Source organism: Anthonomus grandis, chromosome 2 (genome assembly GCF_022605725.1).
Source record: "Anthonomus grandis grandis chromosome 2, icAntGran1.3, whole genome shotgun sequence".
NCBI classification, from domain to species: Eukaryota; Metazoa; Arthropoda; class Insecta; order Coleoptera; family Curculionidae; genus Anthonomus; species Anthonomus grandis.
In genome coordinates this window covers 42,684,631-42,702,800 of record NC_065547.1, presented here as the reverse complement: position 1 = coordinate 42,702,800, position 18,170 = coordinate 42,684,631, and the positions used below count along the sequence as shown (strand labels likewise).

Genomic DNA, 18,170 nt, shown 5'->3' with positions numbered 1-18,170 from the left:
TACTAGAGGATGGACTGCAGAGTCAACTCACGCTAAACCTGTGCCTGAAAGCAACGGACTTACATGCAGACATAATAGGAGTCCAGACCTGTGTCCAATTGATAATAGATGATGATGAGATCACAAAATATAGGCAATCATGGCGCTGCAAGAAGGCTAATCCAACTTGAAATGAAAAGCGCCAGCAACAGATTCATAGGCTTAGAACCAACATGCTATGTCAGCAATAAAACTACTGGAAATAAGCGCCAAAGTTGGAACTATCCAAACAACGTAATATGACATACTGAGCCACTTTAGGCAAACATTTGCGAAAGGTAACAGGGCTGCTCATAGGCCTTGCACCCTGCAGAAAACAGCTACACAGATTCGGGAAAGTAGGTATACCACTAGGTAGAGGTTGTAAAGAAGAGGAAGACTACTCTTCACATTTTAAGCTTCTGCGCAGAATTCAACTAGCCCAGGGCGAAGTCAAACCCTCACAATAGAAAGTAAGCACCACACCCCTTGGCAAAAAATACTGGACTTTCTAGAAGAACAGAACTGGATATGTGGGAGTAAATCTATGGGGCACAATAGGATTGCAACAGAATAGATCGCAGTGCAGGAAACCAACTGAAACGACTACCCAGCGGGGGAGTTTTAGTGGGTAACTCGGAGTCTCACACTACCGGGGTTCAAGAGCTACCGGTAGAAAGAATTTCTTCGTCCACAAAAAAAATCACAAATTATGCAGAAATTGATAATAAAAAAGCCAAGCCTAAAAAAGGTACAGAATTAAACAAAAAACAAAATGTTCCTGGTGACCCCTGTATCACATAACTAAAAAAAACGGTAATTTTAAGATTTGTCATATAAAACAAAAACATTGTCTTCTTAAAAACGAAAAATCAATGCTAAATTTAAAGCCAAAACTTAAAAAAATTTTATCACCTTAAAGTTTATCACCCTGTATCTGGTTGTCATTGACTTTCGGACTAGGAAAATTTAACCTAAACTAATTTTTTTTTAAAGAACCCGCTGTTTAATTATTTTCCATTATCTAAAGGACACCTTATACACATATATTATAATACCAATATATTTGATAAATCGATTCTAAAATTTAAAAAAAAAACTTGTAGACTATAATGGTCAACACTCACTCTAGATATATCGTTATTTTGTAGCATAATACAGATTAAGTAAAGTCCTTTTACTAAAAATTACTTGTCTAGTCTTTCCGAGCTCCGGTAAGGCGGAATATATATCAAAAGTTGGAAATCTTTACTAAAATCGCGAGATTACACACTACTTGAAAATATTTGCAGCAAAGGGATCGCATAGTCCTCTGGTAGCTTAAAACACTATCCTCCATAATTATTTTTTTCTTTAAAAATTTGTATTGAACTATTATATTGTCTATTGTCTTATACTATTATATAATAACTATTATATTAGTATATTATATTGTCTTTTTTTCCAATACATTGGTCTCAGTAAATGTAGTCACTTTTTATCAAATACTTCTAATATTAGATGACTAATAAATAGTTTCATAAGGAATGTAAAATGAATTTACCAATCCCTTTACTGTACCCAAAAGTATTTTATTTTATACAACAGGTTTCTTAACCCCTCATTGCAATAGTCACTCTCGTCTAAAATAAATTTTTCTAGAATGCCAACCTACCAATTTGAGAATAAGCGTTATTATTAGCTTTAGCCTGTTGCGCTTGCTGCGCCTCAATCGCCTGCTGTTGCTGATGGTGCTGCACGAATTGCCCCCACGCCAACTGATGAATATAACTTTGCATGTTTTGATCCAATTGGTTAAAGTTCGGAGGCAAACCAGCATACAATCCTAGATAGAAGAAAAATCCAATCAAGCAACCATTTGATCATTTAATTATCAATTAATTAAATATATATTTATTAATTATATATTATTGGAAAAAATTGTTCAATTACATCTACCAAACTAGGCCGAACAGAAATACAGGCCAACATATAGCTCTATCTCCTTCGCCAAGCACATCACGATAATCAACCGATTGAAATATCGCCGCTAGTCAAACATGTATACATATAAGCATTTTTTTATATGTAATGTTAGGAAAATTTACTACAGATTCTCTAGAAGCAAGATTTGGCCTATAAACTCAAATCAGTGGGTCAAATTATCATATTACAATATCTATAATCTAAAAAAAAAGTGAAAGTTAAATTAAAATCTTCTAAAGATGGTCATTTTCAGTTACCAGATTATACTACATATTACTACAGAGTGTTGATGATTTAAAGCATATAATTCGAAAAGAAATTAGACTAATCGATCCGCAAGTGATTGAAAGTGTATAATTGGAAGTTATTTACCGACTTCAAAAATGCATTGGAGTAAATGGACAACAAATTGAACATCAGTTGCAATAAATATTATATAAATTTCAATTTTTTAATGTTGTATGTTTCATTAGTCTATTAAGTCAAATTTGAAACTGCTGACTTTAGGCATATAGTATGACTTACAAAAAGTATTCAGAATACATCATAGAATTGTAAAATGTCATGATTGAGGTACAGTGTACCTCAACTAGATGAAACGCCTGAATTTTTAATGAATTTGTTCGTTTTATCGTGAATGCACTGTATATTTCTGGGTACATTTTACACAAAAATGTTTAAATCGGTTTTTTGCTATTCTTGTAAAGAAAACCTTCAACGCGAAAAAATTATACAAATTAAAATTGATCAGGAATATGACAATGTATGGAGATATTTAAAATTTCCGAACGCTAAATGGCCCAACGAATATATTTTAAATATAATCACATATGCCTACCATTTTACACATTCTTTTAAGGCAAATCGTCGCCTTGCATACAAAGGGGCGTAACTCATAATTTGAATTTTTTTGGATTTCGCCCGGAGGTTGACAAATTTGGTGTTTTCTAGCTGCTCTCAAAAGATATATATCTTAGATACGCCTTTTTGTTTAGACGTCTAGCAGCTTACAACTTTACATTATACAATTTGGCATCTAAGGAATGTTTTTGCTACACATGGAGTGAAATTGACAGCAAAAGAGGCTCATCGGAAATATCAACATGTATCTACAAATTTTTGATGCATTACGATGAAAAAGAGGTTAAATCTGCAGATTTATTTGCCGATGGCTGTAGCGGCCAAAGTAAAAATTCAATAGTCGCTATAATGTTACTATATTTTGTAAGAAGCAGCAAGAACATTAGGCAAATTCGTCTTCGATTTTTTGAGCCCTTTCATGGTCAAAGTGAAGGGGACTCAGTCCATAGTGCCATAAGTACTGCCATTTCGCGTTCAGGAAACATATTTGTTCCATCTCAGTTGATTCCGATTTTTAGACTAGCTAGGGCTAAAAATCCCTATAATGTAATTCCAATGAATTATTCCGATTTCTTAGATTTTAAAGGCTTGTCGAAAGATTTAAGAGTTTTAAGCATACGCCAAGATGATGACAGAAACCAAATCAACTGAACAGAAATCTTTAAAATTAAAGTTGAAAAGGAAAGTCCAGATAATATTTTTTTTAAAGTGTCTCACTGTGATGAACATTATAGAAGCCTCACATTGAAGAGAACAAACATAGATCATTTTTCCCTCGGAGAACTTAACAATGAACGACCAAAGATAACATGTCTAAAATATCAGGACCTAATTTCTTTTGCAGTGGAGAAACTCCTGTAATTCGATCTCAGGAGCATGTGTCATTTTACAGATCTCTTCCACATGAATAAGTCCCCATTTTTATAGTTTTGTTATAAACAGTTTAGTTTTTTGTTAGAGTTTTTTACTTTCGTAAAGGCGTATCTCAATCTTTTTTGATTTTTGGAAAAACTGGAAAACTTATCTAAAATTTCATTATAGCAAATTGTTCTAATCATAGATGCCCACATGAGCACAAAATTTAAGCCGCAAATTCCAAACCGTTTTCTCACAGCGAGAGTTTCTCTTGAACCAACATCTTAAAATACTTTTCCTGTAAAGTACAAATATTTCAGATACGCCCCTGTGTGCAAGGCGACGAAATATTTGAAAAAGGTTTCTACACCGACAATCTCATAACGCCTTTTTTGTTAAACTAAGCCTATGTTCAATAGAACACTTAATTTTTCCTCGTGACAAGGTTCGTCATTGGGATTTCTTAAGCACATTTGCGAACATACTTTTGAATAATTATTTAAAAATTAGAGAATCTTTAAAAAAAATTAAAATCAATTTATTTCTAAATGCCCTAATAAAAAGCAAAATTAATAGGCTCTCAAGCAATTAATATATTAGTATTCTTTTAATGCAATATTATTTTTTCTTTAATTTATAAAGCATCTGGTTACGTTTATTCACTTTCTGTTAAATAATGTTTAGTGTTCCTAGCCAAAATCTGTTTTTAATACTTATTATTATAATTGGAAAGTAGATGTTCTTTGTTTTTAATACTGTTATAACATATATGTTTAATATGTCATTATTTAGGATAAATATTAAAGTTTTCTTTGTTACTTGTTGTAATTCTTTTTAGCCGTAGATTTAGGCGCAAACTTGAATCAATTCGTACTATATTAAACTACATGTAAAAATGAACGTAAAAATAGGTCGATTATTGAGATGTCGCACGTTTCGTCTGCTAACCTGCGCGGTCTAGCACCAAACCTACCTCCTTGCTCACTACTAATCACACTATGCCTCCAATACTCATAAAACTGCTGCACATAATAGTATTGATGGTACTGCTGCTCCAAACTGACCAACATCGCCTGGTCCATAGCGGGATACGGTTGCTGTTGCGCATACTCCGATTGACCGTTCATTGCGTGTCCCCCCGCCCCTTGGATGCGGCTCACCAATTGCGAGTAGGCGCAGTCGGCCGACGGGCGATATCGCACGCCAGGATTGGCCGGTGGAGGGGGCGTGGCCTGGTCAAACAAAGAAAACGGAGGCGTGTTATTGGTTGGAGGGCGAGGGCAGGGCGTGGCCTCGAATTATCAAGGCCGGGAACTGTAGAACGTTGATGGATTTTTTTTATCGTATACAAGGTGTCCCGTATCGTTATGTTCAAATTTTGGAAATATTAAGTACACGTCTTTTCAAGTTAAAAAATGTATATCTAGTTTTATTTATTTCAAAGTTACACGTCCATACTAAAAAAAAATTGGTAAAGTAAATAAAGAATGATGTTATTTAAAAAACAAAAGGTCAATTGATAATATTTTCAAAATTCCCACCTCCTTGTTGAATGCAGGCTTGTGCCCATAAGCTAACAGATGACGTAGTTATCCATATTTTGCTCCTGCTTTTATCTCAATTTCGTATTTGTTTAGCAGCCTACTGAATACGCTGTTTTTCAAACTTGCGCATAAATAAAAATTAAGAGGATTGTGATCGGGTGAACTTGGTGGCCAGGCAACAAGCAGGCACCTCGACCAACCTATCTTCAATTGTTGACGGTACCCAATTTCAGTCAGCAATTCAGAAATGCGGTAGAACCACACGCGTAGACGAATATTCAGCAGGATACTCTCTAAAAGCCCTTACAGTTCGTCCCTGCATGAAGAAACTGAAGGTAACTGTTCGAATTCAACATTGCAGGTATCAACAAGTAATAGATTAGGGTAGCACAAAAGTGTGTAAAACAGAAAATTACATGGATGTACAGCTTTTGAATTTTCTGATTTCCAGCTATGCAGGTTTCTCAGATTTGTAATATCAGGCCTTGTCGTAACACCTGTCCAGGGGACTTTTGCTGTAGAAATGAATATTAGGATGGGACTGTCCTAATATCCAGGTAGAAGAAACAAGACGAGCATAGTGATCTGCCTCAAGCAAACCTTGTATATTACCATAACATTCGCGGTACTCCGACTTGTCTACAGAATAAACGTACACTGATAGTTGGATCCCTTACAACAGTATCTAGTACTTGTTGGCCTAAATGTTCTGCAATGAGGAATGCGTCTATTTGCATCGATGTTAATATTCGATACTGACTGACGACTAACTGCTGTTATAGTAGCCAAACAGAAACTGCACGTCTTCGTACTCTTGAGAAGAAAGTCGATAGGGCAGTTTGATAAAGGAAACGTCACTCACTAAGAAGCTGGGGCTACACTTAAACTTGCTCGCTTGTATGTCAATAGTTCTTAGTTTCTGTTTTTACAGCTTATTAATTTGTATAAAAATGTAGCATTACTAATAATGTGTGGGCAAAAATATTGTCCGGGAATAACTGTCTTGTTTATCATAAAACAACTTCTTCAAATAACATACATAGACGTCTAACTTTGAAATAAATAAAAATGAATATAATGAAGTTTTACGTTTTTTTAACTTGAAAAGAAGCCAGCTTTAGGCTCTCAAAATTTGAATATAATAATACAAGACACCTTGTATAATACCGAGCAATATGTAGGGGGGCTACAAAATGCTCGACATTAATAGAAATGTCGTTTCACCAAGACGCATTTAAATCGATTTTTTTTTTAATTCCGGCGGATCTTCAAGTCGATGAGGTCGGAGCGTGACGGTCTTCGAATCTATGCTGTCTTTTTTAGTCAACGCACTTATTGAAGAAAAAACTTTTGCATCATTATGTATCAAAAAGTCAGGAAAATATTACAGTTTTTATATGCTTAATTTGATGCAAATTATAGAATTTGAGTTAAGTCGGATTATATCTTTGAAGTCAAATATTTAAACTACATCCTACAAAATCAACTGGGATACCTAAAAAAATTGGTTAATTTATAGTGTGGTAAATAATTTAAGTTCGGAGCAAAAGACTTATAAAACAAGCGTCTCTTGCTTGGAGTGAGACAAACTTAATTAAAACTTGGAAAGCACCACTTTAGAATGAGTCATGTGCCACAAGAACCATAAAGGGTCTTTTCCAGTCGAGACAGTTTTAATATTTGGTGAAATGAATAAGACCTTAAGCCAGAGTTAAGTGGTGAAGTTACAAATAAATTTGTGTTACTAAAAAATATAGAAATATAAATCTGGAGTATTTAAAGAACAGATAAAACTAAAAAAATAGAATAGTACCTCAGGGCAATACTATATCCCCAAAATTATTCATCTTAGGGCAGGAAAATGAATTAAATCACCACAATGGGAAACTAAAACATAAATATTAACGGATCCTTGTTGAACCATCTCCAATTTGCCGATGGCATCGTCCTACCATACCGCTAACCTATGCTAGGAACAATTTGGTTGGACCTATTTTAGCGTTTTTCAAAATTCGTACAAGAATTTGACAAAAGAAAAATATTCTCATATAATAACTCAAAAAATTGGCCAAATGCCAATTTGAAAATTTGTACACACAGTCTTTGGACGGTTTATGAACATATTTATGTAACAAGTGTGTAAAATGATCCTTTTTTGACGAATGGGAAACTTGTCGCATGAGCCGTAGACGATTTACACAAGTGTGCAAAGAGAGCACTTTACGGTAGGCGGTAGTAGAAAAAAAAAACAAATTTTTCGAAAATATTAATTACTCAACACAATGTCCATAATTCAAAAAAATTGAACAGATGCCATTTTGAAAATTTATACACATATTCCTCGGACAATTTATTTAGACACCTACTTTAGTGTTTTTCCAAATTCGTTCAAGATATTGAGAAAAAATTGTTATTTATGTAACAAGTCCTTTTTTATGAACGAGAAACTTGTCATTAGAATGCATTCGCCTACGGTAAAATGAGCATTTTTTGATGAATGGGAAACTTGTCAATTGCCATGAATAAAAAAAGGGAATTTTACACACGTGAACAAAATTTTTTCTACTACCGAAGAAAACATAAAAAATATTATAAAATATCAAATTACTTTACGGTAAAAAAAAACGTCAAAACATTTGTTGAAAAATTATAAATTAAACGTCAAATTACTTTTTACGCATTAGTGTGTAAATAGACTTTTTTAGGCACTAGTGCGTAAAAAGTGAAACTTTATAAACCCCGGGAAGTGTGCAAAGTGCGTACTTTACGCACGATACTAGAAAAATATTTTTTTTAAGTATTGATGTTTCTTTCAAAATTTGACACTTAGATGAAATAAAAAATGCATGGAAAAATGTCGGGTTGAAAACCGAACATTTCAAAAACACGGCGGAACACATATACAGACAGTAAGAAACTGAAGAATGTAGAGGAATATATTTATCCAGAGCATACAATAAGGATGGCCAAGGAAAATCAACAGCGAAGATAATATGAAGATTAAGACTAACTTGCAGGGGAAAGGTGTACAAAACGACATAGTGGGGTAAAATGACATACTTGTTATATGTAACTTGCTAACGTCGTAAGAATATACGCATGCGCTAAATTAGATCATAAATTATTTACCCAACAGGTTCCAACCACTTCGGATTTCTAAATTTGTGGTGCAAAAATATTTTTGACGTTTGTTTAATTTGGTTATAATACTAGACAACATTTCGCTAGGTAAGTTTTTTTATTTTAACTGATTATTTAAACTATTTTTTTTTACATTTAGTAAAAAAAATAGATTAAGAGAGATTAAGATTTAAGACTTAAGAGATTTATAAGAGGAATAAGGCAAATATTAGAAAAAATATATTTTTTTGTTTTCTCTAGTCGTGTAAAATGACATAGTATGTCATTTTACCCGACTTATAGAAATAATTTTTTTATTTGTTATTGCAGATTGTCATGCCCCGATTGTACGAAAGAAAGACAAATAGGCAGTCATGAAGTACAGATTCGATGTTAAAAGCCATAGAAGCGGTCAATAATGGTGAAATGGACTGGTTAAAGGCATCTAAGACTTACGGGGTACCACAAGCAACCCTACGAAGACATGCTTTAAAAACAAATAAAACAATAAAGACAGGGGAAGAACGCCTCGGTAGATTTAAGCCTTCTTTTCCACCAGAAGTAGAACGGCAGTTAGTTGAACATCTAAAACTTCTAGAGTCAAGATTTTTTGGACTCACGAGGAATGATGTGTTAAGCTTGGCCTACCAGTTAGCTTTTAAAAATGGCTTTCAACACAACTTTAACCGTGAAAAGAAAACAGCAGGAAAAGATTGGCTGCGAGAAATACGTAAGCCAGAGGCGACATCTGCTGCTAGAGCCCAGGCTTTCAACAAACCACAAGTTGCTCGTTTTTTTGAGATTCTAGAAAAGGTGATTAAAAAAGAAAATATCAACCCACTTAACATATATAACGTCGATGAATCAGCAATCTCTACTCTGCAAAAGCCTCAAAAAATATTTGCAACAACAGGTCGTAAGCAAGTAGGAGCCATAACCAGTGCCGAAAGGGGATCCCATGTAACCGTTGTTTGCTGCATGAGTTCCAATGGTAATTTTATCCCACCAGCCTTAATATTTCCCAGAAAAAACAGGAAAAACGAACTTACTGATAATGCTCCCCCAGGGACTCTTGGCATTGCTCAGGAGTCTGGCTGGATGACTGGACCAGTATTTTTTACAAAAAAATTGTTTAAACATTTTCAAAAGTTTACGAAGGCCTCATCAGACGAAAAGGTGCTTTTAATTGTTGATGGCCATTCCAGCCATAAGTACCTTGATGGTCTGATTTTCTCCAAAGAACATGGTATTGTTCTGCTCTGCTAGCCTCCTCACTGCACCCACCGACTGCAGCCCCTTGATGTTTCATTCTTCGGTGCCTTAAAAACCTATTTCGATCAAGCTATAACCAAGTGGCTTAAGGCACACCCAGGCAGAGTTGTTACGCAATTTCAAATAGGTGCCTTACTTACTGAAGCATATGGAAAAGCTGCCACTATTCAAAATGCAACCAACGGCTTTTCTAAAACCGGAATATGCCCACTAAATCCTGATGTATTTCCAGAATACATGTTTCAAACAGCAGAGACAACAAATATTCCAGAATCTGAAGGTAATATAAATGAATCGGTCATTTGAGAAACCCCGTAAGTCCATATTTTGGCGAAAATTACATTTTAGTATTATTATAACTTGAGGGTCTAGACGCATCGATTCACAGAGAAACCACGCTTGTTTCCATATAACTAAAGTTCCAAATAAATATGGACTTCTGCTATTCATTTGAGAAACCCCTTAAGTGCACGAGTTATGGTGTTTCTCAAATGAATGCGCGCGCGATATTCCCACCTACGCAGTTGCTTCTATCGAAAACGTCATGCAGTGGTCAGTATTATAAAAGTGAACAGGCCGGCTTGCGTTTATTATTTTTTATAAACTTATAATCACTTTACCTTTTAAAAAAATCTACTGAATAAAATGTCTAGTGATAGTGATATCGACGAAAGTGTTGCAACGAATCCGAAAAAAAGAAGGAAGGGTGTGAAACAAGTAGAGTACCAGTGTGAAAAAATAAAGAAATCGAGAGTGAAAAATGAGGAATACACAAACTATAGGGGCTATGTTGTTCAACCGACTCCCCATTTATATCCGTCCAAGTATGTATTAATGTTTTTTTTGTTTCATGTTCTACAGCAATAATGTTTTTGTTATAGCTGCAAAAAAAATGTATACCGAACTTGCTTACAATGTAAGATGCTGAAATCGTGTACAATGGAATAATTTCATTGCAAAACAAGGACGAGCAAGATATTTTACTGCAAAACAACATAGATATCTTTGATATAAAAAGACGACGTGGCAAAAGAAATGAAGAAGCACCTCAGATAAATTCATCATTTAGGTACCTAAATGATGATATATTTAAGGTGAGAGACTTATGAGATAATACTAAAAGGTAAACCGACAAAAATTTTTTTTAGGGTTTGGTAAATGTTCCCGGAAAGACTAGAATCAATGTTTGTAAAAAAGCATTTCTTAGTGCCTATGGTATTACCGATGATAGAATTCGAAGAATATGTAAACTTTCATCTGCTGGCAGTGCTCCCAAAGATAAGAGAGGCAAAAACACTCCCGGAAATGTAATGCCTGGAGAAATTGTGCAAAAAATTCACGAACTTATTTCCTCATTTCCTACAAAAATTGCGCATTATACCACCCGTGAAGTGCTTTACCTTAACCCTCGTTTAAATGTTAAAATTATGTGTAATCTTTTTATAGAAAAGTGCCCAGATTTTAAAAATAGGGTCAAATACAAATTTTATATGAAAATATTCAATGAAAATTTTGATTTACAGTTTCAACAACCGCAAGTCGACACATGCTGTACTTGCGAGGAGCTGTCAGTTAAAATTAAGAGTCATACCTTAATCGAAAATGCTAAACGGGTCGAGATTGCTGAAAAGATGGTGCATAATCGCCGTGCAAAAAAATTTGATTCCAAAATTTCAGAGATTGCAAATTCCTGTTAAACGTTTACAAACTCATGAGGTCTTAACTTTTCAAAAATGGTGGCCTGGTATCAACGAGGATTAGTTTGCCCCAAGAGACACTTTATAATGGCCTTGTTCCTATCAATGTGACCAAACTGAATGACGTTAGGAGCTTGATGCAATACATACCTCAAGACGAAGAAATACAAAACTTTTATGGGGAATTGACTCGGTGGGATACTCTGTAGATTACGTAGTAATAAATACATGATTTTATCATGAAATTTTTTAGGCTGTATTTATTATACTAGTTTACCTTAACCTTAATACTCTGAAAATTGGCATTCATTTGAGAAACCCCATATGTTTCCAAATTTCAAAATTTTTTTGAGCTAAAAAAATTTTTTTTTGGTGTGCTATTATGTTGTTTTTAATTTTTAACACTAAATTCTTAAATTCTTAAATTAGTATTGAAACAACTTTAAATTTATTGTAACTTCTTGTAGGACGTTATATCCAGTTTTCTCAAAATTGTATTTTTTGGACTTATATAAAAAACACTCTAGCTGAAGAACCTTCCGCAGCACTATCTATACAAACTTCAAGCGGGATGGGCAATTTAAAGGACGTAACCAATCTTCAAAAAGTAATCCCCAGTACATCAGATCAACAAAATAAAAGTTTACTTGCCGTTACTGTCTCCGATCTGAGTCCCATTCCAGTAGGACCATTTATCTCAGGCCAGGGAAAGAGGAAGCCGAGAAAGCGTCAGGGAACTACCGTGCTAAATTCTACTCCAAATTTGGAGGAAGCAAAATTAAGAACTACACCCACAGTCGAAAATAAAAAAAGAGCTGCAACTAAAAAGGTATTTGTTGACACTGACTTGAATCGGAAAACAACCCATTCTTAATAGAAGACGACGAAGATTGTACTTGCATTTACTGTGTGGAAGAATTTAAAAGGTCAAAGGCAAAGGAAATTTGGCTGCAATGTTGTTCTTGCTCGAAATGGGCACACGCTGAGTGTGCTGGAGTCGACAAAAAAACTAAGATGTTTATTTGTGAACTATGTTGCGATAATTTTCTACAGAAATTTTTGGCAATATTTAATAGGTATGTCATTTTACCCACTTAGGAGGGTAAAACGAACTTTTACCTTTTTAAATTAAATACTTTAAAATGAGAATTTCTTTTTAAGTTTTTTTAGTGATTTTTATTTTGGAAAATAGAGTAGAGATGCCTCTATTTTTTTGTTACTTTTGTAGAATTAAAATATTTTTTGTTCATAGACAATTTTGATTTTTTAAAACCCTATGTCATTTTGTACACCCTTCCCCTACTCTAACTTTCGGGAAACAATAGCACTGACTATAAAGCTGCTAACCAGCTAAGATTGAGACGATTGGTTAAGGAACAAAGAAATCCGGCAACGAACCAAAATCTTGGATATAGTAACACGTATTGATGAATTGAAGCGGCAATGGGTAGGACATGTCGCTAGACAGTATCAATCAAAATATACTTCTAAATTGACACACTGATGACCAAGACAGACAAAAATGACAGACAGAAGATTGTTTGAAGATATCAAGCAATAAGCACGAAACAGGTAGTTTCACGTGGCACAAGACAGAACAGCGTGGACAAACCTAAAGGATACAAATCAATCAAACCAGATGTATTCAGAGCAATTTTTATTTTAAAAGCTTAGCAGAGCGCTTTCGGCATATAAGCCATCATCAGTGCTAACTGAAATGAGTTGGGTGTTAAATGCATAAAGACACTATAGTCAAAGGTGAACGAATGGAATGTACTCACTTGTCAGTTAAGCCCAGAAGTTTACCATAGTGGGAACACATTCGATATTATTAAAATTACACGTAACATTTAGACACACTTAAGACTATACAGAACACTAAACAGGACGAACAGTATTTAAAAAGGGGAGAACGTTGGTCTCCTTTGTGTTTTGTTTACATTTATTGTGGTTTCTTAGATGGCGGGTAAAATGTGTGTCAAATTAGGTTAGCCTACAGTTAACTTTACTTTAAAATTAATATTTATATTATGCGAACCTATGAGAGTGGTAGTAGCGACAGATCGGTCTAGATGTCATTATCGTAAATGATATGCGGTAGTGCGAGTTGGTTATAAATTGGTGGCACAAATTAGACTACAACAGTGAATTTTTGTTCGGTTAAGGAAGTTGTTATCCTTTAAGGATGTAAAGCGAACTTTTAAATTAGAAAATTGCCAATGCTTATAAAAAAATTTAATTGTGGAGTCTTCTATGTAATGGAACGTAAGGTCTGTTAAGGTTCACTTGTATATTTAAACAAGAGGGATTTTTTATGAGCTCGTTGGTGATATAAATGTCTTCAAGAAAATCTAGTCGGTTATAGTTCTTAGAGGTTACCTGTTGGAGAATTTTAGAATTAGACTTTGGACTGAAATTATGGTTGTTAGATTTTATATGTTCACCAAATGCTGATGAGGGTCTACTTAAGTGCTCGGCTATGCGTGTTTTTAAGGGTCTACAAGTTCGTCCCACATATGAGCAATCACAAGAATCACACTGCAATCAATCAAAATCGAACCCAAGTTGTGTTTAGTTTTATAAGAAATTTGTAATTCTGATTGGTGTTTAATGAAGCTATTGTTGATTTTCGTATTTAGATGAGAATTAATGAATGGTAGAGATATGAATTTACTATCTTTTTTAACATCAGGAAAGATCTGTTTTTTAATTTTTGTTAATTTTATTTCTCTGATTAAAATATTAATTAGTTTGGGGTCATAGTTATTATAAGCAATTTGTTTAAGAACATTTATTTCGTTTTGAAAATTAGAAGGAGATGGAAGGAGAGGAATGCTTAAAAGACGGTGAATGTAACAATTAAAGGCAGCCATTTTGTGTTGGTGAGGGTGATTGGAAACATTTGAAATTATGTGGTCTGTTTGAGTGGGTTTCCGGTGTATTGAAAATTCTAAACTATTTGATTGTTTATGTATTGTTAAGTCTACAAAATTTAAATTATTATTTGTTTCAATTTCTAGTGTGAAAGAAATCTTAGGATGTATTTGGTTTAGCTTGTTTAAGAGTAACTGAGCTCCTACTGTGTCACAATTCAAGAAACAGAGACAATCGTCAACATATCTGTACCAATTGAAAATTTCTTTATTGTTATCAGTCATTATAAAATTTGATTCCATGTGATCCATAAAGACCTCCGCCAAAAATGGAGATAAGCAGGTACCCCACTTCCCTCTTCTTCAAACCCGAAGGAGGCTTACATCCAGGAATGGACAATACAAAATGGTGAGAAATAGCGTAGAGATTGAATTATGCTTCACTAAGATATGATATTTGTGACAATTTTTCCTGGTGAACCATTTCTGAATTAAAATACACAGAAATATATCCCTTCCAAATCCAAAGATCAAGTAGTGGACCTAAATACTTTTCAGTTGCAAATTACTTTATTACAGTAACTCTATTGGCCAACATAAGAAGTTTTGTTAAATATTTTCAAAATTCTTCATTAAATTATAATTTAGCATATATTTGGAGATTGTTGTAAAAAACTACAAAAAATTGAATTTTTTAGAAAACGATTTATAAAAATCATAAATTTGTCCCCAGAAATAAGATATGTGATCATAAATACATTAATGTTATATATTAATTAATACACAAAATATACTGGAAGTTTAGTTCTTTATCAAATTCAATAAAACATCTTAGTGGAATTAAACAAAAACCTTAGGGAGTGCCAATGCTCCAAAAACCAATTTTAAATTAAAAAGTATCCCAGTTGATGTTTTGAGCAGCTACCAAAGTGTATGAAAACTTTTTTTAAATTAAGCATTCAATAATATACAGAATCTTTGACAGCAACTTGATATTAAAGATACACAATAAATATTTTAAATTTTACTGAAACATAAAAACAAATCCTTTTATTTCCTTCCGTCAACTGGGTTGCTATATCACTTGATAAAAGAAACCTGTAACATAAAATATCAATTTTATTTTATAAAATATTCAATAAACGGCTTAAGAAGAAATATAAAATGTTCATAGTTAGTTTAAAATGGGCTTTTAACTTTAAAATTTAAAAAGGTTAATTATACATAACTTAAAAACATTTTATATTTCTTTTATCAAAACCTTTATAAAACAACATTAACTAATAATATAACAAATTTTTTCCCATGGATGGAGGTGATTACAAAAATATATTATACTTATACCTGCCCTTAATGACTTTTTGCTTGGTAACCTTCCAAAAGATTTCTCACCCAACCTGCATAAAAAACTATTACATAACCCTAAAAATCATTTTCAAGAGACCTTCTCTTGTATCAAACTAATAATTTCGAGCCTTTAAAAAAGCAATTTTTTATCAATCTTCAATTATTTATTTATCTCGATTAAAAGCCTTTCACATTTCCCTCAAATACAAAATACAAAGCAAAATAATGTATCTGCACATTGCTTTGTCCCGAAGTCATCTTGCACGCACACCACTTCCTTAAAACTCTTCAAAACATTAAATTTTTAAACTGAAAGTCTGCAAGTTTTTTTTTTTAAGTAACCTGGAATATCCACAAGACTACAAGTTGAAAAAGTTCTTTATTTAGATTAAATGATCTGATGAATTCTTTGGCACCTACCGGTTTGCCTGCTGTGGAAGACTGAAGGCTCGGGTGGAGATAATGGGCATCGGTTTCATCTTCTTGTAAGGTAACAGGCTTTGGTTCCTCTAAAAATTTTATTTTACTGATAGATGCGCTCTATGTCTTCGTTGTTGCCTTCTTACCTATTTTTTTACTACACTGGGGCTGATATCTTCCATTTTTAAACGCCTGCAGCAGATGCCTGTAAAATTTGTAAAGTGGATCTTGAACAATCAAGAAACTAAACTGGGGATTGTCAGCTTGTTTTGCCTTAATCAGGATTTCCATTTGGAGGCCTTGTCGACAAACAAACAAAGCAGTTTTCTCTATTCTTGCATATTCCTTTACTGTTTTTGGCTATTTAAAAAACAGTTACTAAAACGAAATGCCATAAATAAAATCTTACTTACCATATTTATGTCCACAGGTACATCTAGGACAGGCAAAGGTACATAGGGCTCATCTTCTTCTTCTTTTTCGGGAACAGTGGGTATTCCTTCTAGTGGTTCTTGAGGCTCTGGACCGTGGGGCTGAGGAGTATTGTAGTCAAAACTAATGGCATTGGTTTTGTTTCTCTTAGCTGCCTCTTCTGAAAATTTTTAAAAAAAGTAAATTATATAGCACTGATATCTTGTATGATGAGAGTGTGTTTAATATGCAAAAATTGTATATTCTAACAACACGTATCTATAGGCGTAAAAAAGAAAAAATCAAAATAATCCATTCCCAATAACTCAAAGTCAAAAAGTAGCTTTATTTGTAACTAACAAAATAATGTTGTGTACAAAGCCTTATCTCTTAATTCTTAATTTCTAAGTTAGTCAATACACAACGCACATTCATTATTCTTTTACTTTTAAGTTGCATATAAAATAATGAAGAATGCATAAGAATAATGAATTAACTCAGAAAGTAAAATTAACAGAGGAGAAAAGTGATCCTGTAAAAGTGGGAGTTGGTGTGCCACAGGGTACAGTGCTGGGGCCAGTCTTGTTTAACATCTATATGAATGGGATTTTTTCTGTGTTGAATGAGGGAAGGGTTCTCTGTTTTGCGGATGACAGTGTCATTATAGTAAATGGCAATCAGCTATTAGAAAAGCAGAATTAGCAATAACATACATAAAGAGATGGTTGGATTTTAGTTTGTTATCACTTAATATTGATAAGACCCATTTTATGATGTTTGCATTGACTCAGGCAACCCTTCCTAAAGTTCAAGAGCTCAAGGTACATGATTATCTTTGCGATATACAATCTTTGCACTGTAAATGTCAATCTACCGTTAAAAGAAAATGTAATATTAAGTATCTAGGTGTATTCATGGATGAAAATTTAACTTGGAAATCACACATAGAATTTGTAACTGCTAAAATAAGGAAGTTGATTTATAAGTTTTATGAGCTATGTAACATCCTACCAATTAAAATTCTTAAAACTATATATTTATCTTTAATTGAATAAATTCTAAACTATGGTATTATTGTCTGGGGAAATGCTCGAAAAACTTTTATGTCAGCTTTAAATGTAGCACAAAAGTATATAATTAAAATAATGTATTTTAAAAGCAGAGGATACCCATCTGAATTGCTATTTCATGAATGCAAATTATTGACATTAGAACAACTCTACATAGTGGCAGCACTTAGATGTATGTTATAAACAGGAAATATCTCATCAATTAAATACTAGAAATTCATCTCGGCAAAATGTTAATATACCTTTAGTAAATAGTTAAGCCATACAGAGACATATCTATTTTCTTGGTCCCAAACTGTACAATTTCCTGCCTCTTTCACTAAGAACAGGAAACTATCGTCAAATTAAACATAGATTTAAAAAATGGCTTATTGATAGTGAGGTAGCTATTAATAATTTTGGCTAGATTAACTTGTTAATTCCTTCTCACTAGATTTCTTTTTCCACTAAATTAGCTTAGGAGACTAAGCTAAAATATAAATTAATCATATATAACCTCCATAAATTAACATTATATAACCTCATTATTATTATTATTATTATTATTGTTTATTGTTCATTTACTTAAGTATTTCTTAAAAATGTAAGTATTAACTACTGCACACACAGATTTATAATCCATTGTGCAGTTTAAAGTAAATTGTATAAAAAACAAATGTATTAAGTTTGAATAAATTGAATAATAAAGGGTAAACTTAAGTTAAAGCAATGTAGGAC

The 18,170-nt window shown here is 33.3% G+C and overlaps 1 protein-coding gene across 1 annotated transcript in view; it reads right to left on the bottom strand.

Annotated features, from left to right (window-relative positions):
• Positions 1 to 18,170, bottom strand: part of LOC126747368 (protein suppressor of white apricot) — a 38,166-nt gene that overhangs the window by 15,746 nt on the left and 4,250 nt on the right. The window contains exons 3-7 of the mRNA XM_050455949.1: positions 16,386 to 16,564; positions 16,119 to 16,332; positions 15,973 to 16,061; positions 4,673 to 4,931; positions 1,673 to 1,843 (exon numbers count right to left, since the gene is read on the bottom strand). Of these exons, the coding sequence (XP_050311906.1) occupies positions 1,673 to 1,843; positions 4,673 to 4,931; positions 15,973 to 16,061; positions 16,119 to 16,332; positions 16,386 to 16,564 (912 nt within the window). The remainder of the gene's footprint in view (positions 1 to 1,672; positions 1,844 to 4,672; positions 4,932 to 15,972; positions 16,062 to 16,118; positions 16,333 to 16,385; positions 16,565 to 18,170) is intronic.